Source organism: Anopheles coustani, chromosome 3 (genome assembly GCF_943734705.1).
Source record: "Anopheles coustani chromosome 3, idAnoCousDA_361_x.2, whole genome shotgun sequence".
Lineage (NCBI taxonomy): Eukaryota > Metazoa > Arthropoda > Insecta > Diptera > Culicidae > Anopheles > Anopheles coustani.
In genome coordinates, this window is record NC_071288.1 from 91239668 (window position 1) to 91263827 (window position 24160).

General features: G+C 44.2%; 1 protein-coding gene across 1 annotated transcript; it reads right to left on the reverse strand.

The window, feature by feature from the left end:
* Positions 1-11446: 11446 nt before the first annotated feature.
* On the reverse strand, positions 11447-23701 carry LOC131260733 (long-chain fatty acid transport protein 4). The gene is made up of 11 exons (XM_058262533.1): positions 23330-23701; positions 20004-20484; positions 17386-17774; positions 15852-15959; positions 14091-14250; positions 13216-13417; positions 12928-13120; positions 12781-12859; positions 12421-12690; positions 12249-12339; positions 11447-12160 (listed from the first exon to the last, which is right to left on the reverse strand). The coding sequence occupies exons 2-11, from the start codon at positions 20198-20200 to the stop codon at positions 11852-11854; spliced, it is 1998 nt and encodes a 665-aa protein (XP_058118516.1). The 5' UTR covers positions 20201-20484; positions 23330-23701; the 3' UTR covers positions 11447-11851.
* Positions 23702-24160: the final 459 nt, after the last annotated feature.

Here is a 24160-nt window from a genome sequence, read left to right on the forward strand (position 1 = left end):
AATTTAAATTAGAACCCAACCAAGAGTCCCGTTTACGGATGTCGGATTCTGCTAATCGCAACTGTCAAACGGAGGACTTCCTGCGATTCCGTGTAGAGTGCAATGATCAAACGAGACTGCAATCGCTCGGTGCTGTCTTCAGCTATAAAGACACTGACGTTGCCTCGTAGCTGCAGCGCGAAGTAAATTACAAACGCCGACTGTGTCGAATCGCGAAATGCAGAAATGATGTGCGCCACCGAAGCGAACCTGCTTTCGGGCGTTCGAATCCTTTCAAGTTTCTTCAAGGCAGATTCGCTCATGTGGAGACGATGTTTCGCTTATCCCTAAATAGTGCAAGTACCACATAGATACTTGTTAAGAGCAAACATTTCATAGTCTTTTTGAAGTAATTTCACATTCCAATACTTTTTTCAAGCTGGTGTCGACCTCTACTAACTTTGGATGTTGAGAGCCTCCCAAAAATAGCCAAATATCCGGACGAATGGAGTCATGGGTGGCTCGGGTTTAAAAAAAAACAACCGGCCATAGTTGTCACAATGTCACTGGCAGAGATTTCTTCCTGTGACGACGATAAATAGAGCCATCTCATTCCCGCGAGCCACTGGCGACATGCAATCGATTTCGACGCGTCGTTTCGGAGATGAAAACGATGAAAAATATATATATATTTATTAATGGCATGCCCAAAAAACCCTGGAACCGGGCGAACCTTTTGGGGAAGAGGGAGAGAGGTCGCCCGAGTAAAACCTTCGGTCGCAACGTCACCACAAGAGTGCCCCATGCGCGGCACTGTAACGGGAATCGCCGTCGGAACATAATTACATTTCGAAATTCCAACGACTCTCGGCCTGCCGCTGATGTGTTCGGTAATTGATTTTATTGAAAATTAATAATGTCAAAAGCTTGCTTGCCGGTGCGCGCCATGGCAGCCATCAGTTTGGCTATTTTCCGGTGCGACTCTATTTTCCTCCTCCTTCCTTTCTTTCTTTTTCTTCGCCTGTCGTCCGGTTTTTCCACATGAGCTTACGGTGTTTTTTTTTCGTCCAAAAGTCAACAGGAATGAAGCTAGGAAAATACTGCACGTCTGATTGATGTCAGGCCGCGTTTGACATACGTTCGCTATATTTGACGATTCTGTCTAGCCGACAAGAAACCAGCAGGAGATTTTCCGTTGATCGAAGCTAATTTTGTCGGTCCTTTTATAAGCAATCAGTAAAACTAACCTGAGAGAAATGAACAAAACAATCATGTTAGGAATGTAAAATGAACGAAGAAAATATGTAAAACATATTGTTTTACTTAGTTACCTAATTGAAAATCAATTTGGATGGTATCTTAGTGATACTTTAGTTTATCATTCGGTACGTGTAGTTTATTTATTTTGTTGCTAGAGACAACTGGAAACGAAAATACACCGAAACTTGAACTGAAAACGAAAAGAAACTCGAAAAAGTAAATGAATTACCCGTTTAACTAACAATTACAAGTTCGCCCGTAAACAATTTAACCTGTTTCGCACTGTAAAGGCACTTGATTGATTTTGATTACTTGAAAAACGATCGAATTTCTCCTTCGGACCCAAAACCGATCCGTCTGAGTATTCGAAGCACTCCAAAATTTAAAGGACCATTACGAGTCCAAGGCGTATTTTTTCGTTTTCCCAACCTGTCTGGTCCGAAACTCTGCTAATGAAAATCTACTTGGATTCTTGCACTTACCTTCCCAGTGATGCTTGCCACGTTCCACTCTATAAGAATTTAGACGAACTCGAAACCGGTTCATACTTCACTCTCAGACCGAAATTATTCGATTTTACAACCCAACCTTTGCCAGCTCGCAGACCGTTTCGTGTCCTCAGCTGATTTTTCCACACCTGACCGAGCTTTTTCCGATTCAAATCGTCGCCCGCAGCCGGGGACAAAGGAAACTTCAAATTACTTCAAACTTTCCATCGATCGCACTCGAAAGCGGGTAGAAGGGACGCTTCCGGTCACCGTGTCGTGGCACCGGCACCACTTTTACAACGCCTTCCCGCCACCGATCGGCGCACGTGTTGTTTTCGGTTGGCGCCAGCCGAAACGCTGCACGATGGTGTGTGAAATAAATTTTCTTTAAAATTCAATTAAGTAAACTTTCCGCGCACCGTCCACCCGTGTGGGACGGTGGGTGGCTGCATCCGGTGCGCCAAATTTATTCGGCATAAACTATTCGAATGGACGACTCATTGTTTTTTTTTTTTGCAGTAGGCGTAGAAGGGATTCGACAGAGCCAGAAGGAAGAAACATTCCGGCAATGCGGAAGGAGTTACGGCCCAAACCACTCACCAACAGATGGTGTCCAATCATTTGGGTTTCAATTTACCAAACGACACATTGTGCTTACGAGTGGTTCTCTAATTATCGTCAACAATTGACATTACTATTAGTTTGACCTGTAACATTATACTAAGTTTGATCAAAGTAAAACGTTAGTAAGATGTTGAGCTGAAATCAATTCCAAAGGTGCCGATTACACATGTTTATAGAACCAAGAATGAAAGGAAATTTAAAAAGGAATGGAAAAATTTAAATAAATAAAACAGTTCATACTTTTTTCGTAATGATTCAACAATAGCCCAAAAACTACTAAAATATTTCTAAATGAAAAGGACAATGAGTAAGAAGATAAAAGTGACAGAAAATAGCAAAGATAAAGGTATTGGCAACAAAACAAAAGTTATAAAAAAAAAGCAAAGATAAAGGTATTTGGCATCCGAATAATGATATTTTGATCAGAGCATGAAAAGAATGAAAACCAATATATTAAGCTATTTAAGCCGTTTCAATTTAAATGAGACGACAATTTTCAAAACAGTATAATCAGAAAAATACACTTTTACAACATTCTGCACAACATCAAGATCCAAAACTTGATCCAAACCAAAGTTATTCTTTTTTAAATTCAAAACAAGTTCTCCCTTTTCCATTCGCTTAAATCGCAACTGTCAAGAACGGAACAAATTCCATTGAACAATCAAATTGAATAATTATCAGCGTGTCACAAAAATTGATCCCACTGCACTGCGAGGACCTTTTTCCCAACCTATGAACATTTTGGGAAAAAACAGAACTTCTTTTTCCACCGGAACGTTTCCTTCCTTTCTAACCGATTGCCAAAAAACCTTAAAGCTTCCAGTGGCGTGTATGTGTATGTGTGTGTGTGTGTGTTTGAGTGGTAAAATATATTTATGGAAATCGAAAATCATTAATTACATCTGTGCCACCGGCAACGTACCAAATGGACGAAAGAAACCGGTGGCATTCACATCGACAGCTCCTGAAGGCGGGAAGGCGTCCGCTGCAGAGTCAGTTAGTTTTATTTCCTTTTTTTCCGGTTCCGGTATTTTTGTTCGGTACGGTAAAAGACAAAAGTGGCACTGAGTGTAAAAAAACAAAAGGAAACCAACTAAACCACCCCCCAAGTGGAAAGCGAAAGCTACCACAGCTGTGTGTGGAAAAGAAAGAAAAAGCACGCTCACACACCTTTTGGAGGAAAACGCTCGTTCGTGCCTCGTGGCGCCCATCGTTACCGCGATCTTCAATTTTTGTCTCCGGAAAAGAAATTTCGCCAACCAGTTTTTCCTCGCCAATTGTTCTTCGCTGCCCCTGAAGGGGCTCGGGTTTTTCGGCACCAAAAAAAAAAAACACCCCGATGGCGCCAATATGCTACCGAGGAGTGTCAGGTGCGCCTGACATGTGCTGGGTGGAATATAAATGGTTAGCTTTTATGGATTGTTCCGATCCCGGGGCCACATCGTATCGAGGAGGTTCTGGGAGGGGGAGGGGAGGGGTGGAAAAGCAAAAGGTGAACAAGCTGAGCCTTGCCCGAGCCAGATGTGGGGCATGATGGTTGGTTAAAAACTTTCCCCCGAATATTCGAACTGCCAACGCTGGACGTTCCCAAGGTCCACCGAAAAGGCTAGACTTTTTGGAGGGGGCCGGTGGGGAGTTATCCTTAAAAATTTCTCCTCCTAGAAAAGGGGTTCGTGTCAGTTTAGTGACGTGCTCGGCGCAGAACCGCTCTCGAAACCGCAAACCGACGGCAACAAGGTAATCGGTGCAAACGATTCCTCGATTAATTTTAGCCACCGAGCGTTCAACTCACCTTTCTGGGACGGCACTAAGTGCTGCTATCGTGCTGGGTTTTCTCGCACGCACGGGGATTGATGCGAGCTGCGGAAAGCCAGAGTGGGGGAAAGAAGGGCCGCACCATGGAACCCAACTTCTCCAAATCTGTGTTATCTTATTATTTAGTTCCCGGCCAGATAAGCGAATGCCAAATGCAGGACCACTCGTTGTGCCACGGTCTTCGGCCTTTTCCCCTCTCCAATCCGTGCCTCGCTTCACGCCCTCCTTTCACCCTCCTTAAGGGGGGAGAGATCTGTGGGGAAAACCCATGTTGTCGTTACGTCAAGTTCAGCGTTTTCAAAGTTTTCACCTTCATCCAGCGACCGAAGATGCTGTGTAGAACAGGTGGAACAGTATGTGCACGGTACGGCGGCATCACTCACTCAGCGGAACCGGAAGGAAGCCAGTGAATGTGACGAGAGGAACAAACCTTTCCGGTCGCATCCGAGGACGAAGTGAGGACCATCGCTTGCTTCCTTCCATTTATAGGTGGAGGGGGGGAGTGGGGTGGAGAGGTGGTTGCTTGCCGTTGTTACCTGTTTTCGACAGAAGGAAAAATCAAAAATCTTGCCCCGTTCTCGGTACAGTGCGAGGAAATGGAAGGTTTTGGACGCCTTGTAGATTCCTCTTTCATATCAAATGATTCTAAATTAGAGAACATTTGGCAATGCTAGCTGGAAAATACTATAACAAAGTTGAAAAATGTACCATTATTGTTTCTTGTTAGAATCAAAGAGTATAATATCACTCGTTTGTAGCGATTATGACTAAAGAGAACGAAAACATGAAACAATTGTTTCACAAATAAATAATTACTGATTAACGAGCTAACTTACTGACAAATAATAAAACACATGAAATGTAAGGAAAACATGTGAGATATTTACTGTAAAGAATGCAAGAATAGGCAGAAAAATTTTAAACTCAATACTAAGAAGACGTTAAGACTTGGCTCAAATTGAAAACAACGAGAAAATAATGCTTGCTGTAATAAAACTAACATAAAATTATGAATTAATGAATGTCGAAGTTCTTAGAAAATACGGATTATGATTAAAAAGTATAATTTAAGCAAATATTGTATGATTTAAAATTAAGATAAGGATAAATTAGAAAAATATTAAACTAAAAATACGTATCTTTCCTTTTCGTTTTGTTGTACCAGAAGTATTTAGCATAGTACTGGAATAGGAATAATTCTGTTGCATGACGGTACATGACCGAACAGAAATTTGCCAACCCTAGCTTAGATCTCGCCAACTGGCGGCTGACCACTGCTTGCCCACCCCGCTCATGGACGCACATCCCTGACCGATCACGCCCCAAAGTCAAACCGTGCGGCGCCAAGAAATTCCATGTTCCGAAAACCATGTCGGCAACGGGCAATGTTTGCGTACACTTTGGCGCATATGCTGCGATTATGAGTGCGGCCGATGAAGCACGAGGTGCGTGCGGATGGTCTCGGGCGGAAGGGTAGTCATGCCATCCGTACCGGGGCCGCAGCCGATAGATAAACACTCGGTCAAACAATTTCCAATGATTATCGCATCACCCAACCGACCTAACAGCTGGCCCCGTGCGTGCCTGCGAGTCTGTGTGTGTGAGCGTTCAGCCGGTTGGCAGAAACATATTTTCCGAGCAAATATATATCGAAAGCGCTGGACCTGGACCGGTACCAGACATTTCCGCAAGCTCGCAAACGCTGCTTGGACAACTGTGCCTGTCCGGAGTTGGTGTCCCTGGTGTCCCCAGCCGATTAAGGGGGAAATTGTTTTCCGAGCGGAGTGGGAGTGCGCCAGTTGGGTGGGGAATGAAAATTTGATTAGGAAATTGATCACCGGATATGGTTAGAAATGGCGATACACGATACAGCGCTCCCTGTCCCAAAAGGATAGGTTTGAAAAATGGCACAAAAATAGATTTTCTAACTTTTCCTTATGAAAGTTATACATGATGTAATGAGTATCAATGAAGTCTTAAATTGAATTTTTCATTTATTTGTCACTAAAGAGAAGCAATTTATGATACAAAATATAAACTTTATTTAATAGTGGCTCTTGATATACTGATCCAAATTAAGAAACCGATAGTTTTTTTAATTCTTTTTATAGTTATGTTCTTCAAAGTGAGTTTTTGTTTTAAACTATCGTATTTTATTTTCTTTTTTATACCCAATTCTGTAATTAATTTGTTGTTGTTCTTTTTTCTACTAGTTTATGCTTTATGGTTATAATTAGTATCCAAAATAGTTTTCACTTGAATTGGTAAATGCCTTTATGCACTTAATGTTTTCTTTTGTAACGATAAATATTAATTTGCTTAGAGTGATGACGTTTTTTTTTTTAAACAACAATCATCATCATTTTTTTTATTTTAAGCCGTTCAAAGATAAAATGCGCGACATTTTCGGTAAGAAGTAGTAATGATCTTGTTGTAGTAGTCTTTATCCTTCAAAACAATCAACCAAAACACGTCAATGAAAGGGTACTAAAGTCTGACCATAAGTAAATTGAACCAAGGAAAGCGCGCTACTGTGGCGCTTCTAGTGGCGTCAGCCGAAAACTAATATTTTTAATAGTATTGGTAAATAGTAACAATGAAGTTGTGAAAGTTTCAGAGCTGTACTATTGTTTTTTGCAAAATGCCGTATAATGGAAATTGATCGACCAAAAATAGCTCCGCACAAAATACTATAGCACCTAGGCAACAGAGCAAATTGAATAGACCGGGAACCCATTAAAAGAAAAAACAAAAAAATGACAAGTATTTTTCTTTTGTACAGTTTTACATAAGGTTTGTTATAAAAATAGGTTTTTACTATTTACGTGTTCCCTGTTCTTATAAATTTACGTATTTTGTTTTTGGTTCTTGCATTAACGCCCGTATCGTGGAAGGGGACACCGTATTCGCAACCTCCGTTCACTTCCTCTTCCCAAGAACATCTCTAACTGTTCCAACACTTCGTCTAAAATGAAGTTTTGTGATTGCACAGAATTTTTCAATAAGGCGAAACTCTGGGAAATTTGGTTTTGGTACCAAGTGGATCTTATTGGCCCAGTACCACTCCAAGACAACCTTGGAATAATGGCAGGTCGAAAAATCAGCAAAACAAAGTACGTGAATTTATAAGAACAGGGAACACGTAAATAGTAAAAACCTGTTTTTATAACAAACCTTATGTATAACTGTACAAAGGAAAAATAATTGAAATTATTTTTTTCCTTTTTTATGGATTCCAGGCTTTGTCAATCTGTCCACCGGCGCTCCACTGATTTGTGCGGAGCTATTTTTGGTCGATCAATTTCCATTATACGGCATTTAGCGAAAACCAATAGTACAGGTCTGAAACTTTCACAACTTCATTGTTACTATTTACCAATACTATTAAAAATATTAGTTTTCGGCTGACGCCACTAGAAGCGCCACAGTAGCGCGCTTTCCTTGGTTCAATTTACTTATGGTCAGACTATAATAAAAAAGTCAAACTAACTGAAAAAAGCTCAGTGAACCACAGTTTTCACCGGAAAACATTTTTTTCGTCAACATTCAGCCAAACCACCGGGCAGACCTGTCTCCGGCACCCGAAAGTGAGCGTGGCCAATCTGTAACGCGACAATGACGATGATGGCACAAACGAACGACAGACACGCCAGCAAGTGGACGGGCCGGTTTTCGTCGTGTCGAAATTAATTTGTTACAAAATCCGTTACCAGCATGACGGGTTTGTTCGTTTGTTCGTGGAAAATGGAGCGAACTAAGGGGGCAGTATAGAGTAAGGATCGGTATTTGAAGTACGGCTCTTGTCCGACGGGCGTGCAGTGTGAGAAAGAGTGAGAAAGCGAGTTGTAAAAGTGCGTTTCATCGTCACTTCAAGTCTCACAGGCCGCATGCCACCGGGCTGCTAAAATATATTTGCGGAATATCGTCCACTTACGGCGGCTGGGTAGGTTTTTCCGTGTCCAAGCTGGCGGGCTCCCGGCTCGGTCCGCTATCTCTGGCAAGCGCCACTTCAATGTTTGCTACCGTATCGTATCGGATTCATTCGCTTCGGCAAACGCGCGTTCCGTTCCGTTCCACCAGAAGTGGATGCCGTGCTGAATACTCGGCTAGTACCGCTTGTGGTGTTATGGCCACTCCTGCCCTGCCTTCAACATACACGCACACACCCACACACCCACACACAACCACGAACGACGAGCATCACCGGCAGAGATTCAATTCCAACATCTGTCATTTTGATAAAAACATGTGTTTTTGTGTTCCATCATTTTACTTATCGCAAACTCAAATCCATTAGTGAGCAGCGTGTACCAACACACATACGGACAAGGTGCAGGGTGGCCCACTACACTGTACCACTCGCACTTTAGCATTCGTGCTGTCCCATTCCCTTCCTCCCTGGGAATTCCCTCCCCATCCTTCTCGCTAAACTCGAGCAACGAGCTTTCATTGCAAGCCATCCACTTCTCCTACTTGTCATTTGACGATCGTGTCGATCCATCCTCGTCGCCATTTCCCCCCCCCCCCCCCCGACTCCGGTTGAAATGTGTCACAAATGCATTCTTTTCTCTTTTCTTTTGCAGAAATTTGACGCTTCGATGATGGATTTCGACAATTTGCTACGTGTACCTACGATTTTGAAACCACCGATGTGCGTTCACTAGAGTGTTTTAGTTTTTAGGTACCATAAGGGTATCGAGGGGTAAAACAAACAGCGTCATTGTTATTTTATAATATTTTTACTTGGATTTTTAATTGAATTATGATTTAAAACAAATGCAACAAACATAATTTATTAATAAGTTTCTTCAAAGAAACATTTCAATGTCATGAAGAATGTAGAACAAAAGTAGTGGAGAAAAAAGTTTGGTACATGCCTTTAGGAAATAATTTTTAAGAAAACATACATTCGGAGTTGGTAATACAGTTGTATGTGGTATAAATGCATCCTTTAACATTCTATAAATTGTACTTGATAGATTAAATTTGTTCCATTGAACCTTCATTTTTAACTCTTACTGCCAAAAGACATTATTTTTGTGTTAGTTAAGAATCAGTTTTCTAGATAATTATTTTAAATTAAAAAAGTATTTTTATGTTGAGTAATACTGGCCAGGGGATGTTGCATTCGACTCCTTCGTGGATAAACCTTCGATTATACTCATGGAGGCGCCAGGTACCTCACGTGGCACAGCCGCAACTTCCATCGCTGGATAATCGCGATAATGTAAATACACATTTACCGACCGACCAATCTCATCGAAGCGCATGAATTAATAGCTGTTCAAGCGTTTATCAATGCCCGTACCAACACACGAAGCGCTAATTTGCGATCCCATGTGACCGTTATTTTTAAAAAAGCAATGGGCGCCTCCATTAATCTTTTTTGGGAGGAAGTTTTCGCCAGCTCCAGATTTTCGCTCCCACAGTCCGTGTTCCGTATTCGAGTGCGTGTGCTTTTCTTTTTCTTTTTTTTTTGGGTTGCACTTCCAATCGGCCGTAATCTGTCGATAACAGTCTGATTTGTTCAATCATTACCTCTCTCCGGTCCTCCACGTTAGTGCCGTTCCTCCACTTTGGTGCCGTGGTACTTTCGGCGCGTTTTCGAGGGAGGGGAAAAAAAGAGGCAACTATCGCCACCACCGTTGTCCATTTTAATAGCGTCGTATCGTGAATCATACATTTTGACAGCGCACCAAAACGGGAGGGAACGAAGGGTTTCGGGCCGAAAAAGGGCTGGCGTGGAGGTTGTCCATTTCGTCCGATCGAAACCACCGCGTGCATCAGTGTGCGGCTCGTGGAAAACCAATCTAATTCCCGTTATACGGAACCACCCACCTACCCATGCATCCTCCCCATCCCCTCCGCCCGTCCAGTATGCACTTGCGCCGCGCATCGCTAATTGGTTATGCGACGATAAGTATTTGTTATGACAATAGCAACACCAAATTTGCATAAACACTACAGGACACCTCGCGCTCGGGCGACGGCACACATGGCGGCACTTGTGCCTGTATGTATGTGTGTGTGTATGTGTGCGAGTATCCGCAGCGGCTTTGTCACCGGTCACTTTAGCATATCGAATGTTTGTGTATTCGCGAACCGAACCTTCTGCTTCCGCCAGACCCCCCAGTTCCAACCAGCTTCCATCTGGACGAAATTCCATCAGAGTTTCGCCGTCCCACCATTTATAACCCAAGCTTTTCCCCGTGCACCGTCCCGGGTGCAATATTTATCCGGCTTCCCTCCTGCCGGCCAAACACGCGCGACATGCATGTATATTGCAACCGCCCATCCCGCCGTGAGTCCTTCCGCTGCATTAGCGAAACCGAAATCGAAAAGTGCTAAATTGAATTTTATGGAAATTAAATCGGCGCCACGGGGTCGGGTGGGAAATGGGCCCCCTTTGCTCCGCCCGCTCCAAGCGTGCGCCACTGTGTGCGTGCGAGTGCGGTGATCGGAGTTGTCGAAAATAAATTAATACAAACATTAGCGTTTATTTTCCTCTCGGTCATCATATATAAAATGATTTCCTTTTTTTGTTTTGTTTTTTGTGTATCATCCCTCCAGTTCCAGCTCACGTTCCCTACCATCCACAATTCCGGAGCCTGTTTGGGTTTTGTTTTAGCTTTAGTAGTGGAGCCATCCAGCCCAACCCAACCGTGTGGAGGAGGGGGATGGAAAAAGGTGACTGAAAATTTGCATTCCCGTGCATCATCATCACCATCATCATCCTCACACGCCGGGTGCGACGATGCGGCATAAAAACGTATAACAAACAAGCCGGCAAATAAACAAACAAACAAACAAACAAACGGATGGGAAAAAAAGAATTCGTCACCCGGGTCGGCATGGGAAAAGCGCAGCTGAAAATGAGCCCCAAACATGGACGATGATGAGGCGTGTGTGTTAAGGTAAAATATTGAAAATTATGCATCTATTTGATAAATTTTGCGCTCGTGTTAGCGTACCGTTGTATAATTCCCCACTCTTTTTTTTAAATTTCTCACAAGAATGAACGTGTGACCATGTTTGGACGTTTTTTTCGTTCCCTCCGAGAGTATTGTTTGCTATTTTATGTTAAGTCTTTTGCTGGAACAAATCATACGAGCGTCAGTTGAATGGGGGAAAATACACATCAAGCCATGTTTGCGGAACATTGAAGTGAATCCAATTAATTGAAATGTCATTTTTCTTTGAGCCCTCTTTGCATAAAGCCTATTTTAAACCTTTTACGTAAATGTATAACTAAACCCTATCAATAACAAAAACGCACATTGATCAATTCTACAGAATAAAGGTTTATTACTACCGGTTTACTTAAGATGTTTAACAGTTTCGCTACATAATGAGAGAGTTAAAAAAAATGCAACAATCTTATCATACATATGATTAGATCAATGGTGCGCCCGACCTATCGAGCTTTTCTAACATCGACAACAGTGCGTTGGAGTGTTTTGTTTGCCTTTCTTTTAATTAGAAATTTCAGTCATTTTGCTTATTTGGTTTGGTGATCGTGAGTGGAGACGAAAACAATTATTAAACGTATTTAAAAACCTATCGCTATGAACAACCCACACAATAGCTAAATGGAATCGCACTCCGCTATGAACGGTGTGCAGCGGCACTAGTCTTTTTTTTTTGTTTTTTTTTTTTTCTGTTACTAGTCATCCGATTAAACTTTATAGCCTCGCCTTGCCACTCTTTATCAGCTCGTGGTCCGCCGTCGTGAACAACCGGTAGGTGCCGTTGCTCTGCAGGAAGTAGATCGGGTCGCGGATCTTGCCCAGGTCGTACCCATCCACCTGCAGGTCACGTTTCTTCAGCTTGAACGTCGTCGTCATCGGCACCTCCGAGAGCACACGGATGAACAGAGGTCGGGCGTAAGCGGGCAGACTGGCACGGATTCCGGCCGCCAGCTGCTCCATGTCCACCTTACCCTCCGGATCGACGATGGCTGCCATTCCGGCTTTACCCTCGGTTTCGGGGATCTAGGGAAGCAACATGTGGGAAATAATATCGTGCGTCTTTCGTGTTCGATGGATGAACGAAACGGCTCGCTCAGTATGAGATACTCACATCCACTCCGTAAACAGCGCAATCCTTCAATCCGACGATCGTTGTTATCACTCCTTCCACTTCCGACGAGGCAACGTTCTCTCCGCGCCATCTTAAACCGAAACACACGAATATAAATTAATCATCCTAGCATATCGTAAACAGAGGGCATGGGAAACACCACCCCACTCACCGGAACGTGTCACCCGTTCGGTCCTTGAAGTAATAGTTCCCAAGCAGATCCTGCACCAAGATGTCGCCCGAGTTGAAGAAGATATCGCCCTTCCGGAACACGTCATGCAGCACCTTCTTCTCCGAGGCCGCCTTGTCCGCGTATCCAACGAAGGAGTTGAGTGCCTTCTTTGGGTTTATTTTACCAACGAACACGCCGGGCTCGCCTGGTTTACACTTGATGCAGAAGCCATTGGAACCGCGGATGATTTCACCAGTTTCTTCATCACAGCTTTTATATGAAAAAAATGGCACACAATTTTGGTTAGTAACACAATACGGTCTTTGCTCATCAAAATCTTGGATTTTTAATTGTACTTACCGAATGAGCGTCACAGGGTAAATGGCCTTTGCGAAATTCGGAACAAATCCCACTGCACCCATCGTATTGTCAATGTTTACTAAAAGTAAAAAACACCATATAAGAAACATTCCACACCTGCTTTGTAAATAGATCCGAAGCACATACAAAGGTTTGAATTGCCCTCGGTCGATCCGTAGAACTCGCCAATCTGGGCAATATTAAAGCGCGCGACGAACTGGGGCCAAATCTGTGGCCGTAGACCGTTGCCAAACATCAGCCGGACGGTGTGCTGCGTGTCGGTCGGCTTCGGCGGGGTCATCAGCACGAAGCGACAGATCTCTCCAATATATTGTGCCACCTTGTGTTTCCCAAGTGAAGACAAGAAAACAAAATGAAGAAAGGACAAGTGAAAGCTCGTTCCTGTAACGAAAGATAAAGTTCACCGCGACTTACCGTGCACTTGTACCGGATACAGTCCGTCCAGAAGTTGGAAGCGGAGAACTTCTTGCGCAGGGCGGCCGTCACGCCGCAAAGGAGCACACTGCCCACCCCGATCATGCCGCCAGCCGAGTGGTACAGGGGGAGGGAATTATAAATGATATCGTCATCTCGGAAGCTCAGCATGTAGTAGCAACCCAACGCCATGAAGGTGTACCTGCAAAAGCCGGCGACCGGCAAATGGACACACATTTAACTCAGCTCCGTATTGAGGGCCGGGCGAATGATGGCAATGATGATGATGGTTGGAAAAATTACGATCATAAACCGGCACATCATAAATAAAACGATACCGCGTGCGTGAGACGAGCCAACAAGAAAGGAATAACACTTTGAAAGGTTCACACGGTTCTATTCGATAATCTCACAAATCAGAAGAAAAATAAATAAAAACATGAGAAAGGACATGACGACAAAGAAAGAGAACGAGAAGAACGTTTTTCATTTACTTTTTTGAAACAAATTGCATGTTAATGATGATAAAAATATTATCAATAAAACTAACAGTATATAAAAAATAAAAGAGTAACTAGAAAATAATACCAGCTTGACGAACACGTGAAACATGGGAACGTGTTAGATTCTCACAAGTAAATCAGTAAACTCATCTTATTAATATCCGCAATGAAGAAAGATTAATGTACACCAAAACTAAACGAATCGATGGACCGAGCGAAAGGCGTACGCATGAGTTCCCTGCCTAGACGACGACGGAATGAAAGCAACGGCTTCCGGCCGTTGGATGGATAATACTGCACACGAACCTTGCGCACCCACATACACCGCTCAGCCCCCCCGGCAGGAACGAACGACTCACTCCTACAACTCACCTTAGGTTTGTAATGACGGCCGCCTTCGGCATGCCGGTCGTGCCGGACGTATAGATGTAAACCAATTTATCTTTCGGTGATATATCATTCGGGATACTGCTTAAATCTACGCTTGAGCCACTGCTGCCACTATCCAGGCTGAGCCTTAAATCTTCCGCATCTAAAACAGAAAAATTTGCGCACGTGAGAAGATGATTTATGATTATCAATTATTTCGTATCGCATTAAAAGCGTCCACCAGAGCGCCGCTTCTCATCCTTTCATCCGTTCGCCGTTTCTCTTGCGAAAATACAAAGTCCAAGGAGTACGTATGTGTGAAGGACACCACAACCACGCAGGTGTACATGGTCACCTACCCCAACCATTGGTGCCAACAGCTGGGGCTTTGTACGAAACCTTTCTCCAGCACACATACGAAACTCATCGTCCCGGTACACAGTGGGACCATATCAGGATGCATTCGTGTTGAATGTGGAAAGTGAAAAATAGGGTAAAGACATAAACTCGAAACGTAATGCAAACATTACGTAATCTTCTTCTTTGGGATAACAACCGTCTTCGGTCATGCCCATCAAGAGGCTTATACACTAAACATACTCTCTTTGTGTAAGTGGATAGTCAGTTCTTTTTTACACGGGAGGATCCGGTCTCGGTTGCGATTCGATAATATGAAAAATAAAATAAATTGGAACAAAATAACATACATTTTCTCATGCATTCAATATTTCCTCCCATCTTTTGGTAACTAATTCGGATGGGAACAGATGATTCTTTAAATAAAGATAAATTGCTTAACTCTGTAGAAAAGGTTTCAATGCAATTCCTGAACCATCCTGGTTCGCTTCTTTTCCTATAACTATTCAACACAATTTGGACACATTTTTCGTATTAACAAAATTAAGTTCAACGCTTGTTTTACTCCTTAGATTTTAATTTCATAGTTATGATATCTACTTCCTCGCTATATTCGCCCACAGTGCACAAATTTCATCGTTAACACCCCCCGATCGTGCAAGAACCGTGTATGTGAGAAGTTTGTGTTTCTGGCGTTGGTTTTTCGCAGAAAGGTGATAAAACTTAGCGCCACGAAGAGAGGGAGACAGAAAAAAACACACACTACAAGGACGTGAACCGTCCTTAGTGAATGAGTAGAGTTGGCAGTCGTGGCAGAGAAGGATTCAGGAGTGGGATAATCGAAGGGGTGAGGGTTGAGAGCAAAAAAAAAGAACCCCAAGGCTGGGGTAAAACGCAAAGGCACGAATATACATCATCGGAGGAATCGAGATGTGTGCAATTTATGGGAAAACACCAGAGGTTTCGGACAGCCTTTGCTGCCTGTTGTTAGAAGCAACCCGGAGAACGTCGTCGTCCTTTCACTCGCTCCTGCTTTTCCCATTGGAAGGACTTGGAGATGGTTCTATCCGACACACGGCTCGTTCCCCAGCGCCAACCGTGCGAAACCGTCTGGGAAGTGATGACTGGTTGAATATTCTTAAACCGCCGCCTCGAGCGTGGGAGCTCCAGGAGACGATAGAACACCAACGTGAGGCCCACCGGGAGGCAAACCGTCGCGGGAATTGAATAGACATAAAGCAGCGGAAGAAAGCGAATCGGACGGAATTATTGGACAAAGCTTTAAAACATAACCCTTTCCCCGGGAGGTGGAGGAGAGTGTGTCGAAGGAGGCCCGCCAGACCGTTGGCAGGGGGGGGACGGGTGGCTGGGTTTCGATCGGGTGCAATTGAATAAAAACTCATTTACCTGGCAATGGGTCACTGCTGGCGCCGGCCTCGGCACCGGCATTCTCGGTGCGGAATAGATGTACCGGCAAGCCTTTTATGCCGTCCTGCTCGTTTATTTCGGCGATCGCTGCAAAAGACATTGGGAATATTAACGATTTGTGTGTGTGTGTGAGGCGGATTTTCCTAAGGGTGGGAAGGTGTTTGAGGGTTAACCCCAATCCCGACTGCTTGATGGTGAATGGGTTATGATTTCTTAATTACTTTTTCCACAAAAACCGAACCACCTTCAAAAGCGTTCCAGGTTTTCACTCTTTGCCCAAAGAGTTGGTTTTCCTTTTGCGTATAAATAAATTCAACTGCAAGTGAAGTGCTAGTAACGAGGCATGGCTCAACATGCTACACCTGGAAATAAGTTTGATTGGCATTGAATTTGGTAGCTTGGCCCACACAGCATTACGGCGAATAATATTCTTTGCAATTCTAGAAAGCAGATTAGCTTTTCAAATTGTTTTGTTTGTGATGGCATTGAATTTAGAAGTTCCTTGAATTTTATCAAAGTAGCCACAAATCAATTTCAAATCCCAGTCAGACAAAACCAACCAATACGCCCGGTACTTGAAACGAATTAATAGATTCAATTCACTTTATACTATTTTCATGATTTGTGAGTTTGCCGGAAGGATTATTTTTTAGTTCGATTTCCAATTGCAATCTAATAATCAATCAATTTGGAAATGACTCCCATTCCGAGGTGACTGACAGCTGATGTACACTCGGACTTAATTAAAAACGCCAACCAACGTTGGACGTCAAAAGTTGTGTTTTGGAAATATCCCTTCGACGAGGAAAAACTACATCGTGAAACGCAATTGAAATCCCAAACTCCTGTCAATCCTTTCTAGGAAAGTTCTTAAAAATCAATTAGGGATCCGTTCATAGGACAGAATGGAAAAACACAAAGTCCTACAAACAACACGCGTGGGCCCATTCGTGTGGTAAATCCTGCCTACCGCTTTTGCAATGAGGTGGCAATAATCAACCCAATTGCTACGGTCAGTCCGGGTCCGAGTGTTGGGGTTTTTTTCTTGCTTGCGTTTTTATTTGTTCGAGAAAGGAAGCACCCGGAACGAAGGCATTCACCGTGTTTTGAGATACTCAGGTAGCTAATCCAATTTTTTGCCCCCTCCCCCGTCTCGGGGGATCGGGGAAAATGCCCTCCGTAGTGTTCTGGCGGTCGGCGATAACCCAACTGAATGGGTGGGGAATTTTTCCGCTGAACTCCACGTTCATCTAGGAATCGGTGTGGAAGAAATACCCTGACCGCCGGATACAAGACCGAACGGGCGAATGAGTGTGTGCAGTCAGGCGGGCGAAACGAGAACCCATCGATCGTCCCCCGATGAGCCGTCCCGGTTCCGGTGTGCCGGCAACAAGACAGCAGGTTTTTCCCACCGCCCGGTTCTCGAAGGCTCAAAAGACAAGAACTAGGGCTGGGACCGTCCGGTCCGACCCCGAAATGATTGATTGACAGTTTCTATTATCACTCAACTCACCTCCGGCCAGCTCCGAGCTGACGATGATGGCCTTCGAATGGGCCACCGTTATCGAGTGACGCAGCGTTTCCTTGCGCAGGTTCGAGTTGATCAGCGCGGTTACGACGCCGATTTTGGACAGGCCGAGCCACACGCACGGATACTCCAGCCGCGTTTCCATCAGCAGCGCTATCGTGTCACCCTTCCGGAAGCCGCGGGCGTAGAAGTGGGCCGCGATGCGGTCCGCCAGCTGCTTCACCTCCGCGAACGTCAGCTGACCGTCGTCCATCAGGAAGGCGACCTTGTTCGGGTGGCGGGCGACCACGCGCTCGAAGATCTGTACCACGGTCGCGCCGGATCGCTCATGCCGGTAGAGAGACACGTTCAGCTTCAGGAATATCACCGCCGTCCTGCAATCGACACAAAGCAGATTTAATTATATGGAAGGTTCTTTGGTTTTCGCATAACACTTTTAAAATGCAATCAGTAACATTTGTCCGGTATTAATTATGCCCCAGACATCCTACCTTTAAACAATATACCGTACTTTCGCATGTATATTATCATTCTTATGCAACACTATCCCAGGATGTATGCGAAATTCGACTATTTTTCTTCTCTCTTTTAAAAGATTCTCTATTTGATAAATTTATCTCGACGTCATCACCATTTTCATTGCAATTAAATACCATTTAAAGAGTTGATACAGAATTTACAAAACTCAACTAAAGGTACAAAGAGATTGTGATTCGCTTTTTCACACTTTCGTGTCTCTTAAGTGATAAACAAAAGTCATATGTAACGCTTTCTTCAATTATAGAGAAAACAGTAAAACAAAATGCTAGTAAATTGTCATTTCAAGAAGTATAAGTACATAAATAAAATTATTTTTACAAGTAAGAACAAGTCCAAAAAAATATTTTAAAAAAATTGATTGTGAATAATAAAGCTACTTCTAAAAGCTTATTATGACCAACGATATAGAAATACTTTCTCCCGGATAAATTCTGCTTATCAGCGGACACATGCGGACAGCGCCATCCGAACAGGCGATCCAACGAAGAATTTACGACCCACTGATTGCACGTGCTACGTCATCCATCCTCTCGGGCCACGCTTGTAATGCGAATTTTCCTCCCTCCCACCCACCCACCCTATGGACCAGCTGGGTGGAGGTGTTCTCGCGTGTTTCATTGTCTCGATTGCTTGACACGCGAACCCGCGCGCGTTGTGTGTGTGTGTGTGTGTCTTTATGTGTGGATATATGTAATTTTGATTTTCTTTTTCACTTCTGTGCACCGTGACACGGGCAACGCGGCGAAAGGCCAGTTCAAGTTCATCAAAAACCACGATGATCAAGTGACAATCGTCGCTTGTGCCCGCGATGTGGATGCGCGCACGCGAAGGAAATTGTAAATAATAATCATCTGCTTCTGCTGGCAGGGCATTATCGGTCGACAACGGTGGCCACCGTTTCGGTACGAACGATAAACAAACAGTATATTACGGCACTGGAGACGTCGCGTACGTTGGCAATGCGAAGGCAACAACGGTTATTTAAGATTTCTATCGTAAAAACTTAACACCATGTAGTGCAGGAGGAATTGGATGGACACGATTTGCATCACGAATCGAGGAGGTAATTAAAGCTACTAATTGAAGGTATTTGTTATTACATTTCTTGTCGTTATAATTAACTTAGCAATGATACATACAATTTTGATCTGCACCACGAATGTTTGTGTTGTTGAATAAAAGCGATAAAATTTCAACAACCTTTAAAAAATTTAAATAAAAGTAACATATAAAACATTCGTCACCCAAAGAACATAACTTATGTGTGATTAAATGGAACAATCTCGTGGCCAAAAGGAAACAAATTCAACGAACGCCATTTAACCACAAACTAAAATGATAGGCCATCAATTCAACCAGCTTAAACCTCAAGTTGTTGAGTTTCATTTAATTCCACCCTAATGTGTGTCCCGTGCAGCAAATCGGACCAACTTTTCACCTGCCACCGGCAAACGATAACATGGCCACCCGCGTACCGGCGTAGCTGAGCAGTGTGCGATAACGCGCGCACTTGCATTGGCCGCGGGAAAGTGTAATTGAGCGTGATTTCACGAACATTATCACGGCTCTTGGATACTAATTTTCCCCGACAGTCGCCTGATGCGACCGAGCCGTACATTAAAGTATTACGTCGGTGCCACCAGCCCCACCCGTGCCGTTTCGTTCACCAGCCGCACATGTCATTAGGAATTAGGCGTGGAGCGGCTGTCTCCGGAGGATTCAATTTCGCATTCCCAGAGCGGGGCGAATTGAATCAAACTTGCATCCAGTTCCCGACCATGTCCGTCGGAGACATTGGGACGTGTGAATTGTGTGTCTACTTAGAAACAATCAGCATCATCAGCGACGAGAGGCGGTGCGCTCGCCGGTACGGTCAACATAAATCATCATCACGATGCAGGCACGGCCATCACGAAGCCCTTGCACCGAGCGTTCCACTGGGGTTTGCCACTGGAGTCTTCGCATCCGGGCCGCGGGATGGATGAGCTGCATCTTAATGCTACCGGCGACTGCTTTCCCAGCACGCATTCCCCGGCTTCCTTCTGACACCCTCACATGCTCACCGTAAGTCTCGCGGGAGCGACAGGATGCTGGCGTACACGGTCGATGGGCGATCGCCGGTGATGAGGTACAGGACGATCCCGGTCAGTATCGACTGCGGTATCAATCTCTGTCCGATCGCTAATGATGCCGCCATGCCGGCTGCCGTGATTCCGGCCAGCGTCACGAACTTCTGCCTCAGACTCAACTCGACCAGCATTTTGGTATCACTTTTCTCTGTTCCGTTTGCAAACGCTTCCGCCGCGCGTTTCCCGTCGGGTTTTGTGACAAATCCGTCACCACGCTGCTGTCCGCTGCTGATGCTACTGCAATTGGAACGTCCTGTTTGAATCGCAATGCACACCCCTACAGATTGCGAAGAAATCAAAAACGACAACAAAAAACCCCCCGTTGGCTCGGAAGCCAAACGGAACACGGTCGAACAAGGCGCGACACGCTATGGGGTGTGCCTCGTTGGTGGTATCACTTTCTGGTGTTATGAATCTGGAAAAAAATGAAAAAGGACAACAATTAGGTATTTCAATCGCTCCAAACACTGACAGGCGTGAGAAAAGTTGTTTTCTTATGCTGTCGAATTTTTAAAGGAGAACCAGCTTGATTCAATTGGGTTGGAAAAATAATAAAATATCTTTTTAAAAACTGTCGTCGTAATATATTAGTTTACCAGAAGAGTTGCAATTTTTAATTATAATAGCCAAAATCAATTTGACCATTAGAAAAAGATTTTATATTTTAAATTTCCAAAAAAGATGAATAGTTAGCACGGCAGTGACCCCGAGAAACATCTTCTGGAACTGTTAAAAAGAATAGATGAAAGTTCTTCATCAAACAAAAGTGACAAAAGTAAAAACAAGAAGCAAATGTTGTGAAGTTAGAATTTTTTTCTTTCCCTATATTAACAATCGAAATTTAACACTATAAGAAAATGACCTCAAATGAGCCTATGTGTTGTGTTAAGTTAGATAATCCGCCTCATTAGAATGAATTACATGAAGATCCTGCGATCCATTGTAGATGAGAAATGCAACAACAGTATGTTTAATCGTTGAGCACATAAAGACCTGACAAAGTTAAAACTGATAAGCGTGGACGGTTCTTATCTATAACACACATCTCATTGGGAGCTGTTTGCTGTGAAACTTTGATTATGCAATAAACGCATCTACGTTGTAAATATGCTGCGACTAGTGGAATAATTTACAAACGGTGAACGTACGAGCGTTCGCCTGTTCTGAAGAAGGGTCTATTAGGAAGAATATCAAACAAATACGGAAATTATTACACTTAATATTTTTGTGTGGTTCTTGTTGTCATTTTTTCCACACACAAATTAAATTAATTTTTTTCCTAATTTTAATTTGAAAAAAAAAAAACTGTTAATTGTATCATACTCCTACCGGTCCTTATCATTTATAATCATTACATTGAAACCCCGTAAATTGCTTAAGCAAATAAAACTATTAAAGATATCTATCGCATTACATGACTATGTATAAACACAATCTTTAAGTTACACGTGGCCCTATACCCATTACGAATCGCGCGTAGGTCATGGCTTCATCATTCTTGATATACAATTGATTTTATCAAAATGCAGTGTCACTCGTTTCTCGCACACCATTCCGGTGGTCTTACTAATCATTTTTATTTCTACCCACAACAAAACGGTACGGAGACCCTGGCTACAACATGGCCATATGTTCGACCGGTGAACGTACGACCGAATCATTAGCGTATATGCAGATGCAGACAGACCTGTGTACGAGGTTCTACTTTGCATATCTCGAGCGAATGGAGGAAGGAAGTAGGGCACAATACCGAACCTCGACGTCTTGCCACAAGCCTCGCCCGCGGTGTCAGCGTGGGGAATGTGCCGGGAATTTAATTAATCACCGACGGCACACCACCCGATGCGACAGGAAGGTTAAATGGGAGCTCCGCACAATTGATTATCGAAGCACGTTTCCGATGGAGAGCGTCAAGTTCACAGCCGGAACGTTACGACGCACACCTTTGGAAGGCACGACGAAGGAACTGCATCAATACACGTGCCTCAGAGTGGTAGAGGATACGCGCAAAGGTGTAGAACGGCAAACCAAACATCCAAACGCCTGTCCACAGACCGTCCCGGTCATTATCAGCTGATCAAAAGTGTTTCGGTGGTAGTTGTCCAGCATCCCGCACTCGGAGGTTGTATTGCGCGCAAAATGCGCGACAGAAGTTACGAGATCCCCTGAAGGAGAAGACATCTGTCCCTTCGCGTACGACAGTCGATCGACCGGTCGGGCACAAAGTCCACCGGACGCGCCTGATTGGCCAGGACAGGCCGGCACCAAACCGGTGCCTGGGGTACAGATCGCACTTATTGGACTGATCTTTCGTACCCGGGGGATCATCTGGTTCGCTGGTGGACTTTGGCACGGTGTGTCGTATAAGGCAACCTACATTGCAGTACCAGCGAGAGATAAGGACTATCGCGTTAAGAAATGTGTGTTCCACAATCAAATAGGGTTGAGTTTCGTACTGACCTCCAGAGCGACCCCTAGAGGCTGGGACTGATAACCCTACTTGACCGTTCATGCACCAATTAACACAGATCGGAATGCGCGGGCATTGGACCGTTAATTTCGCAAGGAAAAGGGAACTGGAAATGCAAATCAAATCCTCTGCTAACCGCAAGCATCTTTGCTCGCTGGGGCCGGATGCTATTTCAACCCTACACCAACGATGACGAATGCATCTCGCGTATCCATGGAAACGAGCTACCTTGGAAAACTCGTTCGACCGGAACTAGATTTCTGCGTTGCATGCCAGACAAACTCCTCCGACGGTCACCTTGACCCGGCAAATAAATGTTTCGGGTGTATTGTATTGCAGCTCGCTCGCGGTATATGAACGTGCAATACTCATTCGAAGTCCACCTACACGCGTCGAGCGGCTCCAAACGGCTTCAATTAACAAAACACACCCATCAAAGGAATGAGGAAACAATCTTAGTAGGAGCTGAGAACAGTTGTTGAAATCCAAACACTCTGAGCATCTTGCATTTTGCACTTTCAAGTTTGTTGCTTTTAGATTGTTAACGTCCTCTTTTAATGATTTTGGTCTTCTGCCACTCCAAAACTTTACACATTCATCCTCGAAAACAGGAGTTTGCAAATCAGCAAGTCTGTTCTGCCGAAGCATTAATGAATTATTCATGCATTCCCCTAAAAGAATTCTAATAAATTAATTAGGTAAACACAACCAAAACGAGAATTTTGGAGCAAACCAATGGGACATCAAGCCGCAGAGTATTGTGAAATAGAAGTTGAAGACGCTGGATTACCTTTTTTCCCACTCCTAACCGGAGGAGACCGAGAATGATGCGAGTTTGGTTTGATTCGTCACCAACAGCCACTTTGGAATGAATATTTTGGTTTGGTTTTAGGGTAGCGTTAATCTTATCGTGGAAACCATATATCATTAGATAACCGTCCGAGAAAATATCACCACGAGCACAAACTACAACGGAACGGAACCGTGGGGCAGTGAAACGACACTGCCGTCTGCCTTTGGTAAAGGCTTCGACTGAACTATATACCGCTTCGCCGTCCAACCAACGCGAGGCGGGCCAGCGCCGACGGCCTGATGCTTTACGACCCTTCGCGCACTCAACCGACAAAACCGACCGTTTGATTGTATTTGATCTGCGCAAACGATCCCCACGGTGTGGCGTGGTCCGAGAACAGCGTGCGCACCAACGAACAGGCAAAGATCAACTGTCTACGACGCGGAAATAGCGACACCGATCGCACGGTGACGATGTGGTGAATTTGTGTATAAGAACCCTCGCCTCTGTTCGCATACAGCGCACCCACGGGTTTCCGACGAGGCGGTCACATGAAACCCATGCCGCTGGTCCGAGACGGGCGTGCAACGCATCCACAATACGATCGCGCGCGCGAGGCCTTTGTGTCGTAGTTTGTGTGCCGGTTCTAGGGTGGAAAAAGATACACACATTCTTCCCCCTCTTGCCATGGTGGATGTGTTTTTAGTCTCTGGACCATGACACATCCTCCCGATACCGCCAGCAGCATCCGACATCCCTGGAGTAGCTGATGAAACCCGAGATCCATCTCCAAGCAGCACGGATAACTGCGCCGTATGATTATGCACA

Bases quoted from the DNA above. Each gene is read 5' to 3' on its own strand.
- LOC131260733 (XM_058262533.1), bottom strand. From the start codon at position 20,200: ATGCTGGTCGAGTTGAGTCTGAGGCAGAAGTTCGTGACGCTGGCCGGA. The intron at 17,775-20,003 runs GTGAGCATGTGA...TGTCGATTGCAG, and splicing joins TCGCTCCCGCGAGACTTACG to GACGGCGGTGATATTCCTGA. The intron at 13,418-14,090 runs GTGAGTTGTAGG...CGGCTTTTGCAG, and splicing joins GCCGTCATTACAAACCTAAG to GTACACCTTCATGGCGTTGG.